This window comes from Pleurodeles waltl, chromosome 6 (assembly GCF_031143425.1).
Source record: "Pleurodeles waltl isolate 20211129_DDA chromosome 6, aPleWal1.hap1.20221129, whole genome shotgun sequence".
Taxonomy (NCBI): Eukaryota; Metazoa; Chordata; class Amphibia; order Caudata; family Salamandridae; genus Pleurodeles; species Pleurodeles waltl.
In genome coordinates, this window is record NC_090445.1 from 203,721,494 (window position 1) to 203,740,539 (window position 19,046).

General features: G+C 41.8%; 1 protein-coding gene across 1 annotated transcript in view; it reads right to left on the reverse strand.

Moving 5' to 3' along the window:
- The window catches only part of PPP1R9B (protein phosphatase 1 regulatory subunit 9B), a 228,652-nt gene that overhangs the window by 103,643 nt on the left and 105,963 nt on the right, over nt 1-19,046 (reverse strand). Inside the window, exons 2-3 of the mRNA XM_069237821.1 lie at nt 10,505-10,637; nt 4,731-4,851 (exon numbers count right to left, since the gene is read on the reverse strand). Coding sequence (XP_069093922.1) covers nt 4,731-4,851; nt 10,505-10,637 — 254 coding nt within the window. The remainder of the gene's footprint in view (nt 1-4,730; nt 4,852-10,504; nt 10,638-19,046) is intronic.

The window sequence follows — 19,046 nt, forward strand, 5'->3', positions numbered from 1 at the left end:
CTGGTTTTTCCTTTGAATTCTAAGACTTGTAGTTTTCATTATTCCATTATAAAGCAGGCCACAAGTCCCAGAATTCAAAGGAGAAAAAAAACAGGGCTTGGAGCAGAACATAACGCATTTATCGGCAGAACTTGCCACCTATGCTCCTCTTCTATCTACCCCACCAAGGCCCGCCCCCGTTTTCTGTCAGTTTGTAGTCTTCCAACAGTGGCCTTCTCATTTATGGTAAAATAGGGCGAACTCGACCCGAAGATATTGGAGCACCAGTTACATTGCACAAGACACATTCATTTTTTTTTCTTTTGGGTACGGGAACATTAAGTGATTTGTCTAGAATCACAAGATGTTGTTGAGGCGCCGCCGATACTCGAACACCTGGTCCTCCTAGTCCAATGTAGGCAGCTCGTGCCTTTACGCTACATCATCTCGCTCGCGTTCTTTGAAACTACAAGCTCCAGAATGCCCTGCTACGATAAATGAACGCACAGGATTCAAAAAGCGTGACGTGGCACCCTACTTCCAACCTCCTTTTCTAGGAGGGTGTGCGTCAGCCCTCTGCTTCTGCACCCCCTGCGGCCTCCTCTACATCACCCTCAGCTTTCTTTCTCCCATGCTTAGTCGGGGACATTCCCCGCAGCCTCTTCCCTGCCCTCCCCTCAGAGCTCTTGATGCCAGGCCAGCAGTTCACAGATTCTCTCCCGCAGCCACTTTGTCCCCGTGTGCATAATTGATGAATCGCCGGCCTCAGCTTTCAGCCGCCAGCAGAGGTGGCTGCCAGGGCAGCAACCACTCTAGGAGGCCAGGGGAAGGTCACACTCACGCCAAACCTCTCACAAAACACCACTCATCATAGCAAGCGATTATTAACCCCGAGGGCGTGGCATGAGTCAATCCTAAATGTGTACATGCTCTGATTGACGAGCAGCTGCCATGTGACCAACATGCCTCCGAGCTGATGCATGGCTATTGGATCAGGGCCCCCCACCCTCCGTTAGGGTTCTGCGAAGTTGCAAAGTGTGAGTTTTTCGCAGCCTCTGAAGGTCTATGGAAAGCATATGAGCATAGCAAAGTTTTTCACTTTGCCACATCCCCAAAAAATGGTGCCTCCTGTGACAATTTATGCTACACGCAACCTTATCTAACACAAAAAACTGCTTCTCGAGGTAGAAATACTTTACTAGGTGATGAGATTTTGAAAACCAAAAACCATAACATTACACAAACATAGAAGTAGGACTACCGTTTTGCATCCACAAGGGCCAAAGACTGACTTTATTGACAGCGCCTACCAGGCTCAATTCTAGAGGAGGGCATGAGGGGTAGGCACCCCAAGCCTACTCACCGCTCATTCCGAATTGGAAAACCAACATGTGTTCTTTTTCCCTTAATGTTTCTCAAGAGCCTGCCACAGCCCTACTGCTCTGCTTAATTATTTGCTTTTCGTGATTGACACATGGGCTCATTTAAGGGCTTAGGACAGATGGGTATGGAGGCAGCAGGGATGGAGACTGCTGCTATCATACACAAAAGAACAGCATGGGTATCCCGTGACTCTCCCACTATAACAAAGAAGACTGCAGGCTCCCATCACAAGGTACTTAGGGGTCAAACAGCCATATAAAAATGCCTCTGAAAAGGATTTTGCTTTCCCCAGAAAAATGAGCATACAGTTAATATTGTAAGTTAGTCCTAGTTTATTGTATTTTCATGCTGGTGTTGGGCCATTCCTAGCTGGTAGTTCTATTTAAAAATAAATTAAACGAAAACTCCACAAAAGAAAGATTGCTTCGTACCATTGGTTAAAATAAATAATTCTGTTTATTCATGTGACATTCATGCGTGTGTAGATGGTTGCATGTGCTAGAGTACCGTGATGTAGCAGAAACTAAAGCACTGTCCCTAATGTCACAGTGATAATTTATACATGATAATCTATGCATTTTATTAATCAAAATACTAATTGTTCAGTTGTAAAGTGATGCACTGAAAAGCCATACTAATGTGCATTCACTATAGGTCAGTAGTGAAGTGGTATAGTCTTTAAACTTCATGTTTAATCAATTAATTTGCTTTTATGTTATATCATGATGTAAATTAACAGTCTGTACTAAAATTATAGTTTTTATGAGAGAAGTATTTTAAAAGTAACACGCAAGGATGTAGTTCTGCATTATACCTACATGTATGTGTTAGCAATTTATTAATGTTGAAATGATAATTTTGAATATTATATGTTTATAAATAGCTTAAATGAATGTGTTATTATAATTCACCTTACTTAGCCTAAGTGAGTCCTGCAAGGCCCTGTTTCCTGACTGTGCAGAAAGTGATTAGTCATTCTTGCTAAAATGAAGTTTCCTTTCAGACTTCACTCTCAAGCGAATGCTAGCATGGAAATAGATACTCTATTGTTTTACACATAGTGAGTCTGGGAAATCAACCTTGAGCACAGTACATTTAGGAGCTGTGGAATGAAGTATGTACACAAAGGTTTCAACTCGCACAGATGAGCTAAAACGGAAGTCGTTTCACATGATGAGCCTGGAAAATTTCAGTGATGTTGCAGTCTAGGTTATATGACTGCTTTCCATTGGACAATTATACCTTTTGTGTCATGGGAAGCGATGGATGGATGGATTATCTTGCCCTATGAACTGTAATTTACTGTTCCTCCAATGGATTTGCAGCTTTCTCCTCTATGTCTCTTTGAGGGACTTTTCCTTCCCATTCCACTTGCTGAACCCCTGGTACTCTGAGAAGTATATTCCCCTCTACCCTTGCTCCTTTGAAATGCATTGCTGAGACTTAAAGATTTTTCCCCTGACCTGGAAAAAAAGACTCCTGATCGAGCTTCTGAAATGCTGACGCCTTCCCTTTTTACCTACTTTTAGCAAACGTTCGTTAGTCTCCTGTTTCTCCAGATTTCCTTTTTCCAAATTCTTTTTGTCCTTTTTGTGCTTTTTGCCCACATGTGCTTGTCCCAGCACATGCTAATATAGACTTGCTAATCTGTAGGGTTACTGCATCTTTAGTAATTCTGGGTTGCAGTAATTATGCGCTATTCAGACATGGAGTCTTATGGATTCCTTATAAATGGGGATTTATAATGGGAACAGGAACTCAGGGAATCCAGTTCCCAATTTTTCATCTGTTTCCCACCTGAAAATGTTAAATGACAAATTGATTTATTCATTTTAAAGTGCTCGCCTACCAGTAGGTTTAAGGGGGTTGAGAGCACTACTGGTTGTCATTTTAAGTTATTGTTTTTTCTCCCATCTTAAAAGAAATGTACAAGTAAAAAAATATCCCCAAGGGTACCTAGAAATACATTTGTCTATTCTAGGGTAATGTATTTCTAGGTACTCTTGGTGTGCCTTGGTGCAAACACGGAGATCAGTGAAAGTACAAAATAAATCTAAAACAAAGCAATATGCACCAACTTATTTACAATGCTACTACATATAGGATGACCGCTGCACTCCAGGTCATTGCTAACTCAGTTGCCAAACCTGAATATTTCACCTGTAAATCATTGGTATCAGGTGTGTTAGTCTTATTAGTTCACTTGAAGTAAGACAAGGCTACAACACCCAGAATGCATCAGACTATCACATATAGGACTGGATTGGTAACAGTGTCCATAATGACTTGGAGGGAGGCGATCACCCTAATCATATGACACTTTCAGAATACTGGAACTTAAACAAATGGGCCATATTTTTCATTTAAAAATGGCCTTGCAAAAGGAAATGCAAATTCTCAGGCCTGTGAGGAGTCCTGAATATTCAGTGCCTCTTAACGCTGAGTAATGTATTACGGGTGCATGTTAGCTGCTAGTTCATCTAGAAGGTCCAACCAAGAGGCCCTTTTGAGGATGCATGTTTGCGCTTTAAGATAGATATATAGATTTGAGCCGGTGTGAGCCACCAGCACTCGTTGGAGACTGGCACTTATTTTTCCTAGATAGATAGATAGATAGACAGTTTAGAGGAGTCTGATATTCAAAAGAATAGTCAACAATGTAAGGATTTTGTTTTCTAGTGTAGATAAAGGCTTTCCCTTCAGACTTTTATTTGGCCATATTAGCACTGTCTAGGCAGAATTCTTACCTGCTTAATGCCTGGGTACACTGTAAGTGGTGTACATTTTGAAGCTGAATAGAGACTGGGAAAGGGGGGCCTGGGTGCCTTCCTTATTCCAAAATAGGACAACAGTATGGGCCTTCAAAAGTGTGGTGTCTCTACCTTCTAAAAGAGACCACAGGAAGACATCAATGCCTGTCATGGCTCGGTTTATATGTCTCTTGGACGTACACTAATTTCTTGTTCTAGACATACCATCATGAGCAGCAGAGCCCCATTTTCCACCATAATAATAATAATAATCATAATAATAATAACTGTTTATATAGCACTAAATGCTACACATCTCCGGTTTAAGAACATTACATGTCAGTGTAGTAACAGTCCACAAACCAGCTATCTCTCCAATCCCTTGATGACTGTATCTTTGCCTTTGACCCTGTATAGCACACTCTGCATTTTAGCTAGGTTCATTCTATACAAATACCACATACATACACACATATAAAGAAATACATACATGTGTTTGCCATACTTCAAGTGCTTGTGGTGCCCTGATATCACTCTAACCTCGTGTCAATGAGAAATCCCTCTTCCTCCCCTTGGCCTCTGCTCCAGCTTCTCAAGGCGCTCCACTACCCCCCTTACCTCCCGTCTCGATGTGCAGCACCACCTTCAGTGACTGTCTTGACGAAGATGCCCAGTTTCTCCAGGCCCATGTCAGCTCCGGCTCCCATCCCGATAATGCTGATACCAAGGCCTTCAGAGTCTGGAAGGAGGGAACAACAGAGAGTTTCAGGAGGCCAAAGAAAACTGCTCTGGATTGAGGAGGTTTGCAATGCATTATCACTTCTATATGCCAACTATTCAGAGCCCTCCCCAACCACCTTCATTTTAATAAAACGAGCTTGAGTACTTTTGCTCTTGCTCGTCATTGATGTTGATATAGAAAGCTGTTGTCAGTATTCTACATTTTATCATTTTAGTCATCTTTCTTTTTTATAAATTGCTCATCCTCTAGATTTCAGGCTTCTCATACTGTTTATTTTGTCTTCTTTGATGGAATAAAACACAAACTGGGTGAGTGCATACTGAGTATGCACAATATCGCTGGTAGACTGAAAATGAGTTAGCAGAAAAAAATGGAAAGGTACCTAGTTACCTGTACCTACAATAGTGTTTGCTGTTTGTGTCTTGGCCCATCACACGAGCACTCAAACGGTACGCAAGAGCCAAGGCAAGACTACTCATAACCTATGATGGTGAGCTTTAGAACCCCTTTTTCAGGATTCAGAAGCAATAGCAAGAAACTCAGAAGCGCAGAGAAGAAGAAGAAGAAGCACTACCTGTGAGAGACAGAACTGAACCCAATGAAAGCAAACAGAAAATAAAAAGCAGAGTAAAAAAACCTGACTGCTGATAAACAAATCACAAGGAACAGCGCGCAAATTGAGTTCAAAAGTCACCAATGAATGACAGTTTATTACTGAAAGAGAAAACAACATAACACAAGAAAGAGAGACCACATACAAGAAGGCAATAATGTACAAAATAGGCAGAAATCGTAAGAGAGCATTTTTAATCCAGGGGATCAAAAAGATAAAGAAGAGCCATGGATGCAAGACAAGAGTAGATGGAAACTATGCTAGACCAGAACCTAAAAGAAAAATATACAGAAGTCTCAAAACATGGTACCCAGACTTCAAAGGTTAACAGAAGAAAGAATGGGTTCTTACCTAGAGCCAACATCAGAATTTACAACTTGATGGAACTTTGGTGAGTTGACTGAATAAACAAGTTACTTACCTTCGGTAATGATTTATCTGGTAGGGACATATTCTAGTTGCAGATTCCTTTCCTTGAAATTTGCCCCAGGCATCAGACTGGATCCGGAGAGTTTTCTTCGAGCAGCACCCTTGCGTGCCGTCAGGTGACATTGGTCGACTCTGCGTTCGTCGTAGGCATTGTGATCGCGGTGATTACATTGCGGTCATACTTAAGCACCACCCTGGCATGCTGATGTCAGTTCTTTTCCGAGAAGAGCAACCCTGATCAATTTTTGACTGACTTTGAACTTTATGTCAGATTTTTTGACTTTTTGGTGCGTCAAGGGATGTCTCGGAAGACCGACTTCAAGCCTTGCAACACCTATCATAGCATTATGTCGGTGACGGACCCACACCTGGTCTGTTTGTGGTGTCTGGAGCACAACCACGACCCAAAGTCAAGCTCAAAGTGTCGGGCCATGAACCTGAAGGCTTTGAGGGAATGTAATTATTCATATTGAAAATGCAAGGAAGCAGGCATTCTTGTACGGAATTAAAGGAGGACTATACAATTTAATGGAGCATTTATAAGTGGAATAATACATGTAACCATTCATTCATTCCTTTTTGTTAAGGTAGCACAAGAGCAATCAAATATATTTAAGTCAGATGCATATGCAAGTATGCATGAATGTGCATTCTGGACATCTACGAAAGAGTTGAGTTAATAAATGGAAGTGGTAAGTTGATTCACCACTTTGCTGAGACTCGCTGGAGATATTCTTGAGAATTGTGGCTGTTAGTGGTAATTGCAAAGGCAATTTTCGTGAAGTCAAAACCTGCTCTACAAAAAGTGAATAACACCACTTGTTCACATGAGACATACCACCAAAGTAACAGCTAGTTGCAGACGACTTCTGAACCCTAACTACTTGGATAGGATTTGAAGAGGCAACCAAGCCTTAGGTTGATCATGGGGCTGGTCAGTTCCATGGGCCACAGCATCCAAACATGGCCCACTCAGTCAAAGGAGAAGGGCTATGGCGTCATGGAGAACGCATTATACATATCCACAGCAAAGGGTTAGCTGACATGACAACTGCCAAGACTGGCCACCTAACTCAAAGTGAAAAAACATCAGCAGCCTCTATGATTATACAGTACAGACTTCTAACCAAAAATGACGAAACAAACAGAACAAGCATTGGCAAAGCTAAAAGGTCTGGGGTTGGTCACCAGCCTTTTAGCAACTCTGTTTTTCTTTTGTCATGGTTTTTGCAGAACTTTCTTGTTCGGGAGCTGCCAGGCCCTCATTAAATCTAAGAGACACATTGGTTAAAGGTAAAAGTGTGCTTCTTGTGAAAGGGCAGCATGCTATAATGCATAGTAAAGTCAATCAATGGCTGAAGTGGACTAACACTGCCCCTTGGTGCATGCTTGAGTGGGTGGGAGATAAATGTGAATGTCACAGTCACAGACTAATGGTAAAATCTGGTTTAAAACTCCTATAAGGAACTATCTTATACTCACTTTTAGTACAGTCAAAAGATCTTGACTAACAGAGACCTGAAAAAAGCCATCAGTCTGGCATTGGCTACTAGCCTCACCTTTAAAAAAGAAGGAAGGAAAGAAAGTAAGGAGAGGTGAAAGAACGAGAAGGAAGGCAAAAGAAAGAAGAAAAGAATAAGGAAAGAAGGAAAAAAGACATAAGGAAAAAGAAATTAAGAAGGAAAGAATGGAAGAAACAAAGCAAACAGAAAGAAGGAAGAATAAAGGAAACATGGCAAAAAGGGAAGAACAAAGGAAACAAGGCAAAACTGAGAGAAAAAAGGGAAAAGACAAAAAAGAAAGAATGAACAAAAGAAAAGCCAAGAAAGAAAGAAGGCAAGAAAGAAAGAATGAAAGAAACAAGGTAAAAATAAAAATGGCTAGAAATAAAGACTGGAAAAAGGAAAAAAAAACAAAAGAAGGAAAGAAAAGGAAAGAAGGAAAAAGAGGAAAGAAGACAATAAAGCAAGACAGAATGAAAGTAGGCAAAAAGAAAGAAAGAATGAAGAAGCAAGATGAAGAAGGAATGAAAGAAGGAAAGAAGAATAAATGGAGGAAAGAAAAATGGAAAGAAGGAAAGAAAAAGGGAAGAAGGCAAAAAGTACAACAAAAGGAATGAAAGAGAGAAAGAATGAAAGAGGGAAAGAAGGCAACACAAGGAAAAAAACAAGGTAAGAAAAAGAAGGCGGCGAAAAAGAAAGCGAGAAAATAAAAAAGGAAGGGCAAAAAAGAAAGAAGGAGATAACGAAATGCAAAAAAGAAAAAGGAAAAAAGATGGCAGGAAAGATAGCAAGAAGGGATGAGGGTTCACAATATAAAATAATGGTTACTAAAACCCAAATTACGCTCCACCTATGTTTAAATAAAACTGTGTGCAGCAAATTAAACACAATAAAGTGTGTTTTACTTCCTGGGCAAAGTTTATTAAAGAGTCATGTTTGAAACTAAATCCAGGAAAACAATATGGTACGCTGTAAAATAGCAGCACTCCACTGCAAAAGGAACTTAGAACAGCATTAGAAGGAGAGCGGAACAAATAAGGCTGGAATGTGCCCTATGCTCACTTCAAATGCATCCTTCTATCACATCAGGAAACACTGGGACTAAAGGGAACTCCTTATGTGTGGATGTGCACCTTGGGAAACAGCAAAATGTAGTCACTCAAAGTGACCTTAACCAGAGGCTTAAGTAGGCTGCCCCATTGCCCCATAGTGTATGCTGTAGTGGGCGGAAGCAAAATTGGAATCACAAAACAACAGACGAATGGGTGAAGAGAGGTGGCTGAAAAGCCATTTTAAGTAAGTATGTTATGCATACTATTATATGAAAAATCAAAAGGTCTTGGCTAACACTAGACCTAAAAAGTATATGGGCCCTTGCCCATTCAGCATTTCAAAGGATAACAACACAAAGGGTAAAACACATAGTAACCCATTTGATTATACTGCACACACCACCAACCAAAGGTAACAACACAAATGGAAAAAAATACAAAGCAAAAAACATACTGTACAGTCAGATGTTTGCCCTTTTAACTTCTGATGGTACTTTCTGCATCTACTATGGTGACCAAGGGTAACAGGGAATCAGGGTTCAATTCTGGATAGGAAGCCTGGCTACCACAATCAAGGAAGGCAGCAAGTGTGTCCAACTCAGAGAGGTAGTGACAAAAAAGTAACAACTTTCGAGGCACTTTGAAGGTAATTACAGCTAACAAGCAAAACCCATCTCAGTTTGTGAGGAATGCGTTTTTATAGAACTGAAGAAGCATATATGGAGGGTTCTAAGCACATATATAAATAATACAGAACAAAAATAATTTGGATTTCCCACTCAGCCTATAGCAAAGTAAACAATTAGAAGGAGGTTTTGCTTGTTTTCCATCAGAGAGTTCCACTCTGGGCATCTAGACGGCAAAACAGATTTTATATTCATACTCTTCCCACTGGATGTGGAGTCTTTAATTCGAATATTATGTATTTGTAGGAAAGTGACAACTCTGAAGCGCCAACATTTAAGGCCCGTGTGCCTACGTTTAAATATTAGATAATGCAGTGAGGTAGTGATAACTTGCTTAAGCAGAGGTGACACAATTAACTGGTCGCTTTTTAAAATTCATCAATGTAGTTTTTAACAAGTTAACTGTACTTGTCCCTTAGGTGGGCAACCAAGTCTCAATTTTTGTTATTTTTTTAAAACTCCCCGTCTCATATTTTAAAAAAATTGAATGTTTATCTTTTCAATTACAATGATTTTAATTAATTGAGTAATAGAAACTGCAGAGTAATGTAACACAAGGAGAAACATATACGGCAACCTCTATGATTATACTGTACACACCTGCAACAAACCCGTAAAATAACAAATGGAGAAGATACACCGCAGCCTCTATGATTACACTGTAGAGATCGCCAACCAAAGGTTACCAACAAAAGAGAAAAATAACGCATCATACACCAGAATAGGCCACATTCAACCAAAGAAGCAAATGGTACCTGGAACCATCAAATGGAAAATCAGTACCTCTAGGGTGGATCCTGGAGTCAGAGCAGCAAGTGAGACAATCAACTCTACAGTCAGTGCAGCGCCTACAATTTATGGTCTATGTCCAGCAATTACAAGGGCCCATAATTTCAAATCTGTTCATCCGAAACTCGGGTGTACCAGACACCGCTGCAACAGTGGTAGGCAGCTCTTTAAGCCGGGCAACATATGGTGCTAGCTACAGAAGAAACCAATTCAACTACTGCAAGTTCTCTCTGAACCACAGACAAAACTTTGTTCACCACAGCTGGCACCTGCCCACCCAAGGAAGGCACAACATCAACCACAACAAGCGAGCAGTACCTTACCCTCAGCAATAACCCTCCTCAGTCACAGCAGCCATACTCTCCATTATGATAGGCAAACCTCTACTTAGGCAAAATAAAACCTCAGTTACAGCAGGCTCTTCCTCAACCCCTGCAATCATCCCTTGTAACACATCATCTTCACTGTGACATGACCCTCATCAACCAGGGAAGACACCCTAATAATGGGACGTTTAATTTTAGCCACTACAGTCACATTCCTAACCACATAATCCATGACACTTAATATCATTATTACCTTTCTCCAGTTCCACAGGGAAGAGATCAAGACGCTCCACTCGCTTCTCCAACTCATATTCTGCTGATGCTGCCATAGGGTCCACATCCTCATTCCGTCGGTCATAATCCTCATTGGAGTAAGTGCTAAATACCTGCGTGGGGAGAAGAAGGAGGTGGAAATGTTAAAACCAACAGACATGAAGAACATGCACCTCATTCCTGTACAAAGAGAACTTCAAAGACAGTAAAATGTATTTAAGAAACAAAAGAAACTAGGCTGAGAAGACCACTTCCACTATAGATGTTAAAGTTGTAACATGTCACATTTAACATGAGACCTTGTCTATGGGTCTTTTGTCAGTCAGTAGTTACTGGGCAGTATCCGTGGAGTGTCAGGAAAAAAGCGACTGACCTCTGTCAAAGACCTATTGCATAATGTGAAGAAGTCATACAGGACTGGAAATGGAGTGCTGTAGCCTCCCGCAAAGGCAAGGCTGTAAAATGCCAGCATCATAGGGTGGCTTACTACTTGTTGGACATATCTTCAAGCTAGTTCTAAGAAGCATCTTTCAAAGTCCAGATGAACACAACCTACTAGCTCACAAGGGTCAGTACTTATATAAAACCATGGTCAATGGTGGGAATCTAGGGTTAAGCAGTTTGGTGTTCTGGATTTCAAAATCATACCATCAACCTACAAATTTGGAGACTTTGGCCCTCATTACATCTTCGGCGGTCTTTTCGTAAGACCGCTGAAACCACAAGTGCCGAAAGACCGCCAGTTCTGGCGGTCTTAAGACTGCCCTATTACGACTGATTTCGGAATTCTGCCTGAAATTGGGTGGAATTCCAACACCAGTCGTGCTGGCGGTCGGTGGTGAAGAGGCAGATCTACTGCTGGCACCACCATGCCAAAAGGACCCCGCAGGCCATATTACAACTCGTAATGGTGGTGTCCTTCTGACGGGGAACTGCTGGCAGTGGAAGTGCCGGGACCTGTCCCCTCCTGGGCGACCTCCTCAACAGACGAGGTAAGTGGATCGTCTGACAGTGAATGGGCGGCGTATAAGTGTGCGTGTATGTGTGTGAGTGCGTTTGTGAATGTCATGAGTGCAGGGGGTGGGTGTTTGTGGGGGCGTGTGTGAGTGATTGTGGACAGAGTGAGGGGAGTGTGTGAGTGATTGTGGATGGGGGTGACAGCTTGTGTGCAGGTGTGAGCGATTGAGTGCATTAGTGAGATTGAGCTGATGGAAGGGGTGATTGCGTGTATGCGTGTGCATGTGTATGTAAGTGGATGCGGAGGGGGTGAGTGTGTGAGTGGACAGGGGGAGGGGGTGCGTGTTTGTGTGAGTGAACGGGGCGAGAGGGTGCATGTGTGTCAGTGGATAAGGAGAGCGGGTGATGTGAGGGGGGTTGTGTGTTTGTGTCAGTGGACAGGGAGAGTGGGTGAGTGCATGTATGCAGTGCAGAGGGAGTGAATGTATATATGTGCTGGAGGGGGGTGTGAAGGTATGTATGCGCTGGAGGGTGAGGGGGAGTGAATGCATCCGTGAGTGTGGTGTTTGTGTATGTATGTTAGTGTGAATGGGGGTGTCTGACGCGAGTGCATGGGTGAGTGGGGGTGTGTTTGTGTGTGGGAGTATGTGGGTGCATGTGTGTGGGTATGTGGACGTGTGTGCGGGAGTATCCAGGTGACAGGAATGCAGATTCCTGTTGCCGTGATACAAGACCGCCAGCTTTTTACTGGTGGTGCAGCAAATGCTGGCGGTCTCCTGTGTCGTAATACCGCTAGCGGTATTAAGGCATCTGCTGGGTCAGAGGTGCTCACCTCCAGCCTGGCGAACAGTGGAAAAACAGCGGGACAAGTGGAGTATCAGCGGTTCGGCTGAACTCGTAATTTAGCGGTCTTCACCGCCGGCGGTGAGACTGACACCACATGTCTGGCAGTCTTAAGAACGCAAGACTCGTAATGACGGCCTTTCTTCTCTCTCAGGTGTTCCACAAATGAGGGGGAAACATAGCCATAAACTGGTCAGGAGACTGTTTATTCTTTGGGAAAAGAAGCAGGTCACAAGCCCTGAGTGTGGGCCCTTCAACTTCTAGTCAGTCCTTGTCAGAGAACAAAGGATGCACTATGTAGATTGTCTTAGGATATGGACTGGTCTACGTGTATTGAGATGCCTTCGAAGCAGGGGTAGTGCATTGCTATGCATCTCTGTGACAGAGTGGCTCATTTCACCAAAATAGTTCAGTTAGTTCTTTGTCCCAGAATCAGCGCTCAATCTAGTAGCCAACTATGGATTCTTCACACCTTTCTGGATAGCAATGTCACACACCAGAGGGAAGCCATGCGTGGAATGCTATGTCCACGAGGCAAGGTGGAGAGGAACACTAATCTTGAGCTCATTCATTGTATCAATGAAGCGTAGACCAGACTGCACAAGTGTGTATGTGATGTACAAGTAGGTCCAGGCTGGGGCACATGTGCATCCCATATGTGCCACCTGTCCCAACTCAGTACACCACGTACACAGGGGAAGAATGCACCATTTTAAAAGACAAACAGGTTTTATGTCTACATTGGATAAAGGTACAAGGCATGTGCCCATCACCAACCACCTTTCTCTACAAAATCTGATGAAGGGTAGGATTCACTGATCTTTATCGGTAGAGGTACCACTTTGGTGCACCCACATCTTTTGTGCAATATAAAATCAACAGAGCACCTTCAATGGCCTCCTACAGATCGAGCTTAATGTGGGAAAATTCATGGTTAGTCAGAGAGTCAAAAGAAAATGCAGCGACACAGGACTTTCATCTGTACAATATTGATGCTATGAGGTCCGCACTTTGTAGCAATCAACTAATTATACTTTGAACGAAAGTAGAAATGCCTTGAGCCTAAATACACAATAATCTATAGAAAAGGACAGGGCTAACCTTTTGCTTCTATGCCGTAAACACTAACACCAATATCAATACATTTCCTAGTTTTATCTCATCCCAGCAAGACTGATTGATAAGTTACGAATCCTGAAGGACTGCAGTTGGCCTCCCGTTGCCACATTTTCTGACAGCCATCTTGGAACTGCTGTAAAGCATATTCACAGTCATGTGTGTATAACAAACAAAGCAATGCTTTTAGTCATTTGCAAAATTTGATTATGAAAGAATTTAGTAATAAATTAAACAAGATTGAAAACTAAATACGCTTAAAAGGCACTTACAATGATACATTTCTCAGTACTTTGTTAAAATATTGATGGATACCTCTTTACACGATTGTATAAAAATACAAATCCAAGAAGCAGCTGTTAATATGAGTTTGGAAGGTTCTATTTCATTATTGTCATCAAGCTTATTAAAAGGTTACATATTTCTAGGCTTCCTTCTAAGGTTCTTTTGCAGCCATGAGCACGAAAGCCACAATACCTCTAGATACTAAATGGCCTAACAAGATGTTTCCAAACAGGCACATTAATCTGAAAACAGATTTATGTAAGTAGCTACACTAATGCACAGTATACCACTACGAAGAATGCCCTGGGCAGTTTGCAAATGCAGCATCATTTGAAAGTGCATTACAAATATTAGGTCTCATCCATGTCTGGCGGTCACTTGACCGCCTGGCCTGCAGTGGCGGCCGGTCTGCCGCCAATGTGGCTTTCTGAGCGTTATATTATGACCACGGCGGTTGTGCTGCAGTCGGACTGCCAGCACCACCAGGATCAGAGATCCCGGCGGTCCGGTGGTTGCGGCGGTTCTAATCCGCCAGGGCAGCGCTGCAAGCAGTGTTGCCCTGGGGATTATGACCTTGTTCTGCGCCAATGATTTCATTGCCCAGGGGGGCCCAGGGCAATCTTTGCAGACAGTGAACATTGCAAGGGTGCTGGTGCACCCTGCATCCTACAGCATTGCCGCTAACTCGATTACGAGCTGAAGACAATACTGTAGGGTGTTTCCCGTTAGGCCAGCGGGCGGAAACTCAGATTTCCACCCACTGACCTAGTGGGAAACTCAATGAGCCCGGCAGGGAGGTAGCCACTATGGCGGCAACCTCCCCTTCGGAAGTTTGGCAGACGGCCTAAACCATCTCACGAGCTCATAATAAGGCCTGTGGTGTCCGGAATAATCACCAAAGTCAAAGATATTGTAGAGTAACTTCAAAAAATGTAAAGCCCATGCACAAAGTGCCAGAGACACACTGTACTAAAGGACAACATTATTCCGAACTACCATTCGACTCAAAAGCTGTGTGTTTCCAAGAGTAACACAAAGTATCTCACTAAACTCACAAGTCTACAGTATCTGTAGACCTCCTGCATGTCTATGTTATGCATGGCTCTAATAGAGAGCCGTTAGAATGAAAGACTGGATTCTACATCTAGTGATTCTCTTCTGTGACATAGCAACGGTGGGTAGCAGAACTTGTTGACCACTGTTGCTACATCATAAAGGAATTCCAAGCTGCTCTGGCTGGGCTATCTCAGAGCCTGTCAGAGCAGCACTGGAAAGCAGGGACCACAGCTTCTGGATTTTTAATTTGAGAGAGGGAGGAGAGGCGATGTTATGTATGGCGACCCCATTACTCCTCTGTTTAGCAGTTGAAAGCAGTGGCAGATTATTTTGGGGGCCATACATAACATAAAATTATAGGTGGGTAAAACGGGAATTACAGGTATGCAGTTTGCCTCAGGGTTCTGAGTGACATCATAAACAACTCAAGCTTCACTCTCATTGTCTATTTGATGCCCCTTGCTGAGAAACATCCCTATAATTGACTGATACCCATCTGTAACTCTATATAATAAGTGCATTTAATAACTGTTCTTGTTCTGTTGAGTTACTCCTTTGAAATAAGTCCATTTTACACACCTTCTCAGTCTGACTGAAATATTTTGGCGACACCATTGTACTTTTACATTTCATGAATGTTCAAAGTTCATTCATGCAATTTAAATGACCACATCCGTGCTTTTATTCCACTTTTCAAGGTGAAGTGTACAGTTCCTATCATGCTCACGCTCAGCGTTCTCTACTTGGTCCTAGATGCTGTCATTGTCATAACATTTTCTATTAATCAGAGATATTAACACAGCACCTAAATAAAATATTTTCCCTAAGAAAAAGCTGTGATTTGTATTTAGCACAATTAAAACTACTATGCCAGAATTTTGCATTTACCTGAACAAAATGCTTATCTGAATTTGGTATGAGCTAGGCTGAAAGACTTATATAAAGCGAAGTTGGTAAGTTTATTAAACTCTGGATGAATTTGTCAGTGACTTGAATGAATTTTAAAGGGGAAACTATTATGACATATTTATTTATTTAGTCCGAGATTTACAAACTGCTTACATGCTGTGGAGTCTCATAGTTCCACTTCAAAGCATTATGAGAGTAAGGGGGAAAAAGGTAACAAATAGGAAGGCTGAAGAGAGAGGATTTAGGCTGGGTACATAAATATGGTGCCTGATTCACAAACTGCATTTTATAGTAAGAAAAGTAGTACCACACTAGCACTGTTTACTTACTGCAAAATACAATTCACAAACCTGCGGCTGGAAATCTCAACCTTCCCCTCTCCTATCTTTTCAATGGGAGATCCTCACACATGTAGGTTTCCTGCTAAGTAGCAACTTTGGGAATGACTGTGGAAGTGGCTGGAAACTGTGAAACACTTGCTACAAAAATAGGAGGGGTTTTATGTGGGACATACTAATACAAATACCCATTCACAAAAGAGTAAGTCCATTGGTATTTACAAACTATACTTCTAAAATTATTACAACCCCAAAGGCCAAAAAAAGTCATAAACGTACTCCAGTCCAGGCTTGGAGTAGGTCTAGCAGAACAAATGGCCACTTGCAAATACAGCAAGTACTGCAAAACACTCCCATAGCAAATAATAATGCCTGGGAGTTAAATTACACTCTATAGGCAATAATGTTAAAATAAGTAAATTATTGTGAGTTTTGTAATAACTATACTGTTAGAATATATACATTTATTATTGTTTTTAGAAACTTATTTTACATTTAAGTATAAATATTTTATCATTGTAAAATGATAATTTACCTATTTAAAAAAAGTTAAATAGTAAACTTTTACAATTATTTTAATTCATTAAACATAACATTTATGTACTTTTACTGAATAATAATTATATATTAAAATGCTAGTGGGAGTGGGTTGTTTAAACATTTTGTTTAAACATTTTATGTATAAATTAATGTATTTTAATTATCAAGTTACTTAATGAACATTTACATTAGTGAGTTACTGTGCTGTATAATTATTTTATTTTAATTTACAATTTTTACATTAAAATATTTTGTTTTTTAAAGAATAATGTTCATTATGTTTCCCTATACATTACCATACACAGATCTCTTCCCCAGTAGTGGAGAACTCCCCTCTGATAGTAGAGATCACTGCACTGGTGGTGGAGCTCTCCACTTACATGTGAAAAGTTACTAGTGAATTCAGTCTTAGATGCGTCCACTTAATTGCTTTACACTAGAAAATGGTGTGTTGCAAAAAGGTATCAATTTACACCTAGGTGCAAGAAAATTTGTACAATCAAATATTCCTCTGTAAATATGGCCCATTGTCCTAACACTGAAATAAAGTTACTAGAAAGTCTGAACAGAAGGCAGTTGAGAGTTCTCTCACAGTGCCTAATACGTGAATGAGGTAGGAGGTGGTGGGCACAGTCATTCATTTTTGGGAACTGGTACTTATATCACACTTTGATCCAGAGGAAGAGAGAGAAAGGCAGAAAAGTGAGTAAGAAAGAGCAAGATTAAAATAGGAAAATAGCAACAACGGAAGAAAGAACTTTCAAGAGAGATGTTAAGGAGATAGGTAGTGTACGGTGGTGGGAGAAAGAGCCATGATGTAGAATTCAGAAGAGGCAGCTTTGGCATTCAACAACCTCGCATTCAGCAGCACCAGCGACAGGCTACTGAAAAACCTTTGGGCACCTGCGTTTAAATTTTTTTTATTATCGTTATGTTGTTGTTTTTTTTTACACACTGAGCACTAGATGCAACTGAACACTCTGCTCCAGCGGCAAATACATTTACATGAAATAGGCGGATAGGTATATGGAAATTGGGCCTGGAATGAACCAATAAATGAGGCTGAAGAATGTGTTTTGAATGAATACTGAAACCTCCTCCTTATAGTAGAAGGATAAAATAAACTTTAGATGGGAAAAACTGTGTTAAAAAGTGTTTGATCTCTGTTGTGGAATTCTGAAGCTTTCAGATTAATAACTCATACAATATATAAAAGACCATTAAAGATTTATAAATGGGTTGGAATTAGACATTGGTATTTATACAGCACAAACCTAGCTATGAAGTCACAGAGCCTATACATCAAGTGAGGGGTTAGAAGATGATCAACAAGATCATGTACATCGAGTGGGTGTTACACAAATGCATTATGCACACATTATATTTCACATTTTTAAGCACAGGAAGATTAAGGGGCCTGATTAGGAGTTCGGTGGATGGTTTAAACCACCACACTGGCTGTATTAAGAGTTTCCCACTGGTTTCTGCCCGCCAGCCCAGCGGGAAACAGGGGGCACCATTGTCGCAGACTCGTAATCGCAATGCTGCTGCCGCAGGGTGCAGCAGAACCTTCGCAATGTTCACTGTCTGCAGTGCAGTTTGCCATCATGAAAAGGCTGGCGGAGAACAGGTGCAGAGGGCCACAGGTGCGCCCCTGCAATGCCCATGCACTTGGCATGAGCAGTGCACGGGTCCCCGGCCCAACACGTTCGCAATGTTCATTGCAAAGTTGCTGCACCCTCTGGCTGCAGCACTGCAATTATGAGCCAGCGACAGTAATGGCTGGTGGAGAACGAGGTCGTAATCAGCAAGGTGGCACTGCATGTAGGGCAGTCCTTGCTGATTGCGATCTCCACCACTGCCAGCCCATCGGGATCATGGATCCTGGCGGTGATGGCGGTACTCTGGCGGCCTAACCGCCAGGCACTTAATGTGGCGGTCAGACCGTCACAGCAGTGGTGGTCCTGACCGCTACCATGAGACTGGTGGTCTCAAGACCGCCAGCCTCGTAATGAGGCCCTAAGTGAGTTGCCCAGAATCACACAATGTTGTGTCTAGTTTTGAGGCCTGGAGTCGAACATGGATGTCCAGGCTATAAAGGTAGCAGCCATAGCTACTAGGCCACATCTCCTCATATGTTCTCCATGTAGACGAATGAAGATGAACTTTGCGCTTTAAAGTCACACAAGAGGTGACTAGCAATATTATTATTCACCTCCAATAATATCAGTTCTTTATGACTCATTAAAGTTTTGCAGCCAACCAAAGAAAATTGCTGTGCCAAGATGAGGCTCACATGCATTCTGCTTGCGGAGGAGAACTTGCTTCTGTTCCTGAGACAGCTGAAACCCCATCTGTTCTTCACCATTTCAGTTGTCAGTATATGTCGCTAGGCTACAGGCGCTTAGATAACCATGGCCTTAACTCTGATGTAAATTCACAAAAACATCAAAATACACCATCACACATTAAAATTTT